At 44.7% G+C, this 6,906-nt stretch overlaps 1 protein-coding gene across 1 annotated transcript; it reads right to left on the bottom strand.

Annotated features, from left to right (window-relative positions):
- Nucleotides 1–528: 528 nt before the first annotated feature.
- Nucleotides 529–4,847, bottom strand: LOC147617603 (uncharacterized). Its single transcript, XM_086775890.1, has 4 exons — nucleotides 3,350–4,847; nucleotides 2,801–3,290; nucleotides 1,365–2,528; nucleotides 529–1,060 (listed from the first exon to the last, which is right to left on the bottom strand). Exons 1-4 carry the CDS (start codon nucleotides 4,712–4,714, stop codon nucleotides 675–677), a joined length of 3,405 nt encoding a protein of 1,134 aa, XP_086632016.1. The 5' UTR covers nucleotides 4,715–4,847; the 3' UTR covers nucleotides 529–674.
- Between the last annotated feature and the right edge of the window lie 2,059 nt (nucleotides 4,848–6,906).

Below are 6,906 nucleotides of genomic sequence, written 5' to 3'. Positions count from 1 at the left end.
TATAAAGAAGAATGCACTAAAAGTAGAATCTATTAAATCACTAGCCCCTTCCATACCCCGGCCCCTTCCCCCTCTCCTTGATGACACCTTTTTATGTAGAGACATAGATAGTTGTCCAATTTCCTATTTGTACAAAATTATTCCCCACATAAATGGTTGATAAAAATATTTTTTCTTAGCCAATCAAAAAAAGGATAAATGTTTAGTTCAATAGGTTTTCATAACTAAAATCTATAAAAAAATCATTCTTTCAAACAAGGACCATAAAAATCAATAGCATGTTTTCTTTGATTTTGGCTAGTAAAATACGCTATAGTGCCATTTTTTGGCATTATAAATAATTACCTCACAAGTAGGGTGAGAAAAAATGCTATTTTGTAGAATAAGGCCAAATGTGATAGAACATGGGTTATTATTATATTTACTAGCAATAGTTGACCCTTTTTACAAAAGGATTGTCCTTAGGAGTCACACTCACCATAATCATTATGACAATAGGGTTGGCAAGGATGGAGCAGTAACCCTTTTTACAAAGGATGGTCCTTAGGAGTCACACTCTCGATAATGATTATGACAATAGGGTTTGTCAAGGATGTAGCAATAACCATGGAACATAATTGTGCATTATTTGAAGGACAACATGAAAGAGCTACAAAAGGTGTAGGCTTATGATATTATTCATCTTGTGTAGAATTATGAGATGCATTAAGCTCTAATGCATTTGGCAAGATCAGGTTGGGATATTCATGAGAGTTTGCATTGTGATGACCCATCAAGATGCGACATACGTCAAGCATTGTGGGGCGGTCGATGGGTGAATCTTGCGTGCACAAGAGCGCCACATGAACTAGTTGTGATGCAATGTTGGGTGAGAGATTTGGAGTGTTGAGAATGGTGAACACTTTGTCTGGGTAGGCAGATCTCACCCAAGACAAGAATGTGTGACCTTCCTCTAATATTTCATTGCATGTTGGTCTCTTACCGGTTAGGACTTCAAGCATCACCACTCCAAAGCTGTAAACATCTGCCTTGGTACTAGGATCTGGTTTGAACCCATATTCTGGAGATTAGAGACATGAAGGCAATCAATACATGGAGATAAACAACGAATTGAAGAGCAATGGCATGCTTGTCACGGCAAAAGAAGTGAAGGATCACAAGTGGCCATGCTAGAGGTGTCAGGAAATACACACAACATATTATTTAAAGGTAAGTGTTGGAGTGAGAGATAGCATGTGTATTAAGCAAAGCCAAGACTTATCTTGACTCCGCTTTTTATTATGTAATGAACCACTCGAGACGACAAGTGCACACTGCAAAGCTGCCTCGATGAAGACCAATTAAAGAACACAGATTATACGTACCTGGAGCAATGTAGCCAACCGACCCTCTCAGCAAAATGGAGGCGGACTCTTGAAAGCTGCAGCCCTTAAGCACCTTTGCGATCCCGAAATCGGCTATGCGTGCCTCCAGATCTGCATCCAGTAGGATGTTTTCTGGCTTGATATCGCAATGCACAATGGAGCCCTCGGGATGGCGATGGTGTAGATACTCTAGTCCTTGTGCCACTCCGCGGAGTATTCTGAGCTTCTGCTCTCCGGAAAGCCGCCGCTGATCATCTGCAAGCCTTGATCGACCATGAAGATACTTGTCTAGACTGCCGTTGGGCATGAGCTCTAGAATGATAGCCTTCATGTCCAAGTTGAAGCAGCACCCCCACACTCTCAATACATTCTTGTGTCTCACTTTAGCCAATATTTTAACCTCTCTTCTGAAGGTGGCCTCGTCTGCCAAGGCCATGTCGTTGTGGAGCAATTTGACTGCCACTGCTTTTCCTCCTGCAAGAACAGCTCGGTAGACGGTGCCCACACTACCTTTGCCCAAAACATTCTCTTCACTAAAACATCCCGTTGCTTCTCTTAGCTCACCGGCCTTGACATTAATTAAATGCGCCCCTGCTACAAGAATGCTGCGTATGCGTCTCTGTAAGGCTTGCTCCTGGTTGCGCTTATTTTTGCGGTAACGGAAAGCGGCCAGCGCGAGGATCATTGTTGCACCCAGTACTGATCCCACCACGGCCACCACCACCCCAACTTCTGTAAATGTGGTCTTTCGGTTGGAATGTTTAGTAGGACTTGAATCACAGATTTGGTTCACAATTGGTCCACAAAGCCCAATGTTTCCTGTTAAATTTGTAACAGCAGTGTTATTGAAGGGTTCTGTATCGGGAACGAGCCCCGCGAACTCGTTGTAAGAAAGATCGAGCCCAATTAGATTCTGAAGCTTCCCCAAGCTGGGCGGTAAGTTGCCAGTGAGTCGGTTGCTTGACAGATTCAAACTGACCAATTGAGCACAACCGGTGATCAGGCTCGAAGGAATATTGCCGGAAAGGTTGTTGTTGGAGAGATTCAAATATTGCAGCTCAAAGAGTGATCCAAGCTCTGGTGGTATCGCACCACTTAGCAGGTTGTGGGAGAGATCTATGGCTAAAAGCCCGGGAAGGGCTCCCAAACTAGCCGGAATGGCACCTGAGTGCAAATGCGAAACATCAGAACTCAATGACTTCTCGGTAGTTAGGCGTGCCAGGATAATTAGTTACCCCCTCCTGCAATTATACATATTGATCCCCTTTTATCGAACTCGCGTTAAACTTTTATCTTACACAACAAATTTAGGCTAAGTGGACGAACCAAACAATAATCCAGGTTTATTCTAGATCGGTCAACAATTTTACACTGAATCTGTGAATGTGAAGTATAAGTACCAGGAATTAAAGACTTTATAATGACAGGAACTTCACCTGAGAGATTGTTTGAGGAGAGGTATAGCAGCTGCATTTGGAGGGAGGTCAGAAAGACGTTGGGAATGCTCCCCTCGAACATATTGCCCTCCAGGCATACATGTGTCAGAGCCTTGAGCGATCCTAGCGAACGAGGAAGGGCACCACTCAGAAGATTGTGCTTCAGGGAGATTTGTTGGAGGCTGCTGAAGCCGTCAAAGACATCCGGAACTTCCCCTTGGAAATAATTACCTCCCAGGTCCAGACAGTATAGCCCTGTGAGGTTGGACAATCCTTTGATGAGAACTTGAACAGAGCCGGTGAGTTGGTTGACGCGGAGATCGAGGAATTGCAAAGCTGTCCAGTTTGCCAAGGCTGTTACTGGGACATTACCCTTCAATGAGTTGTTTGCCAAGGTAATCTTGGACAGACTATTGAGCATGCCTAGCTGAGATGGGATGTTGCCCGAGAGCATATTGTCTGACAGACTAAGATGTTGTAGGGCTGAGCAGTTATATCACCCCTTAGATTATTCCGAAGAAGGAAAAGATACCACAATTGATTCCGCATACCGAGCTCCCGTGGGATGCTGCCAGAGAGGTGATTATCGGCAAGACTAATCTTTGTTAGAGCCGTGCAGTTTCCCAAGGTGGCAGGGATATCCCCCGTCAGTGTGTTTCCCCATAGAGAAAGGTTTTGGAGTGCATTCAGCATGCCAAGCTCGGGCGGGATACTGCCGGAGAGCCCATTCATCTGAAGATCAAGCTCTGCCAGAGCCGAGCAGTTTGCCAAGGTAGCAGGGATATCCCCCGTCAGTGTGTTTCCCCATAGAGAAAGGTTTTGGAGTGCATTCAGCATGCCAAGCTCGGGCGGGATACTGCCGGAGAGCCCATTCATATGAAGATCAAGCTCTGCCAGAGCCGAGCAGTTTGCCAAGGTTGCTGGAACGCTCCCTGTCACTCGATTGTTCCAGAGGGAAAGCAACTCCAATCTTGTCAGCATGCCCAGATCGGATGGGATGCTGCCAGAGAGGTGATTATCGCCAAGACTAATCTTTGTTAGAGCGGTGCAGTTTCCCAAGGTGGCAGGGATATCGCCCGTCAGTGTGTTTCCCCATAGAGAAAGGTTTTGGAGTGCATTCAGCATGCCAAGCTCGGGCGGGATACTGCCGGAGAGCCCATTCATCTGAAGATCAAGCTCTGCCAGAGCCGAGCAGTTTGCCAAGGTTGCTGGAACGCTCCCTGTCACTCGATTTTCCAAGAGGGAAAGCAACTCCAATCTTGTCAGGATGCCCAGATAAGATGGGATGCTGCCAGACAGGTGATTCTGCCCGAAATCAATGACGTTTAAGTTAGAACAGTTTGCCAAGGTGGTTGGGATGACGCCCGTCAATGCGTTCATACAAACATCAAGAATCGTCAGGCTCCTCAGAGTGCTGCCCCACTCGCCGGGAAGGCTTCCAGTGAGATTGTTGTGGGAGAGGTCGAGTATTCGCAGGTGCGTGCAGTTGGCGAGTTGGGGAGGAAGGCCACCGGACAAGTTATTGGAGGAAAGGTTGAGGGTGCGGAGGAATCGGAGCTGAGCAAGCGAGGAGGCAGGGATGGAACCTTGGAGGGCCATGTTGGGCAAGAGAAGCTCAATCACGCGCCCATGCAGGCTACCACAAATGACACCACTCCATGGCGCCCTGCTGCAGGAGGACGAAGAAGAAGAGTTGATCTTAGAACAGCTCAGGTTGGTCTCATGCCAGCTGGAGAGCTGATGCGACAAATCCAGGACACCATTCTTGAATTCCATCAGAATGCTTGCCTCCTCGGGTATTGGAATGCATGATCCAGCTCTCGCCGGCCTACCTTGCAGTAATATATTAGCTTTGCTACCAAGAAGAAGAAGAAGAAGAAGAAGAAGAAGAGCAGTTTCTTGAAGTAACCCCATCGAAGCATGAGATTAGCTGCTACTGGGGCTGCGATGCTCCTCATCTTATTGATTTCTGAGAATAGTTCATATGGTTTTGCTTTTCTGTGCGTTCGTTTTCCATGATCTTGCCAGTCATGACTCAACTTTCTCTAGCCTTTCAACCTCAAACAAGGGATATGTCCTTCAAGAGAAAGGCTTCACAAAAACTTTCCATGGCCTCATAAGTCACCACTCACCTTTCTCTTGTCAAGAGTTAAGGTAGTCAAGTCAAGTTCCCACCTAACTTTAGACCGTAACATCTATTACAAGATAAAGGAAGAGTCCTCATCCTCGTCTCTAAAATCGGGCCCCACAGCCATCGATCCCACTTGAACCCCCTCTTAAATGCACCGTGCCTTTTAGACACGAGGAGTCCTCACCCCTTTACCTATTGAGGCTCACAATTAGTTGTCACCATCAAACCATTTACTTATTGAGTTTCTTATATATATATATATATATATATATATATATATATATAATACATTAGAAAGCAAATTGCCCACCCCTCCCCCCTCCTTCACACACACACACACATACATATCTTCTAATATTATATTATGTGCATGTGTAAGAGAAAGAACACACACACAGACACACATATATATATTATGTATATATGTGTATCTATAGGTATGTAAGCATGTATATATAAATAGATTTATATGTATGTTCGACGCACACACATGTATGTTCATACACACACAGACACAAGCACATGATACATGCACACACGCATACAAACACACATACACACACTCGCACGCTTGCACACATACTCAAGCTTGCATATACACACGTGTATACATGCACACAAGCACATAAATACACTCATATGCACAAGTACATGTGCACACACATGGACATGCACACACTCACACACACATATGCACACACAGACACAAGTACATGTTCATACACACATAGACATAAGCACATGATACATGCACACACGCATACAAACACACATACACACACTCACATGCATGGACACACGTGCAACACATAGAGATATGCACACTTGCACACATACTCAAGCTTGCATATACACACATACTCAAGCTTGCATATACACACATGTGTATACATGCATACAAGCACATAAATACACTCACATGCACAAGTGCATGTGCACACACATGGACATGCACACACACACACACATATGCACCTGCACGTGCACACACATAGATGTACACACGAGTATATTCACATGCTCACACACACGTACATACAGACACTCGCTATGGATACACATAAATAAAAACATACACACCATGTACACACACACAACAAATACACACTAACACATACACACAATCAAGACACTTGCACGACACATGCACACATGAACACAGTACACAATCATATATACGTGTGTATGTGCACACACAATCACACACATATGTATGCAAAAGAGAAGACAAAAGACATTGTATATAAGATACACCTCATCGTGCATCCCCACGTATTAACATTTAATATTAATTAAAAATATGTGTATAGGTGTTTATTTATTTTATAAATGCACATGTATATATAGGTATACGTCTCTAAATATAATAAAACATAATATTATAGATAATATATATTGAGATGTGGGGGCGTGAGAGAGAGAGAGAGAGAGAGAGAGAGAGAGAGAGAGAGAGTTTCTATATGTGGAAGAGTGTGTGTGAGAAGAGAGATAGCGTGTGTGTGTGTGTGTGGAGGAGAGAGAGAGAGAGAGAGAGAGAGAGAGAGAGATAGCGTGTGTGTGTGTGTGTGTGGAGGAGAGAGAGAGAGAGAGAGAGAGAGAGAGAGAGAGAGAAACACAGAGAGACATGGAAGTCTATGTATGAGAGTGTGTGGAGGAAAAGAGTGTGTGTGTGTGTGGAGGGGAGAGAGAGAGAGAGAGAGAGAGAGAGAGAGAAAGAGAGAGATGTTGAGATATCGAGCTCGTCTAGTGAGGCGGTGGCCACTGATGACCCGCCTGGGGGATAGGCCCCACACTTACACCACTGGCATGGTTGGTGAGATCTTGGGTGATATGCGGCCAGTGGGATGACAGGCTGTGTGACAGCCATTCTAGAGACTGGCATAGTTATAGCGCCAGCTCATTTAGTCGGGTTCACACTATAGAGAACCAGTGTATGTATTGGTTGAGTACCTTTCATATTATTGTGTACTATTAT

This window comes from Cibotium barometz, chromosome 36 (genome assembly GCF_041138505.1).
Source record: "Cibotium barometz isolate CiBa-2024 chromosome 36, ASM4113850v1, whole genome shotgun sequence".
Classification (NCBI taxonomy): domain Eukaryota; kingdom Viridiplantae; phylum Streptophyta; class Polypodiopsida; order Cyatheales; family Cibotiaceae; genus Cibotium; species Cibotium barometz.
This window is presented reverse-complemented; position numbering and strand designations above follow the sequence as displayed.

Coding starts and splice junctions, on each gene's coding strand:
- LOC147617603 (XM_086775890.1), bottom strand. CDS start 4,714: ATGGGGTTACTTCAAGAAACTGCTCTTCTTCTTCTTCTTCTTCTTCTT. Junction 2,529..2,800: donor CTCCTCAAACAATCTCTCAG/GTGAAGTTCCTG, acceptor ATTTGCACTCAG/GTGCCATTCCGGCTAGTTTG. Junction 1,061..1,364: donor GGTTGGCTACATTGCTCCAG/GTACGTATAATC, acceptor TCTAATCTCCAG/AATATGGGTTCAAACCAGAT.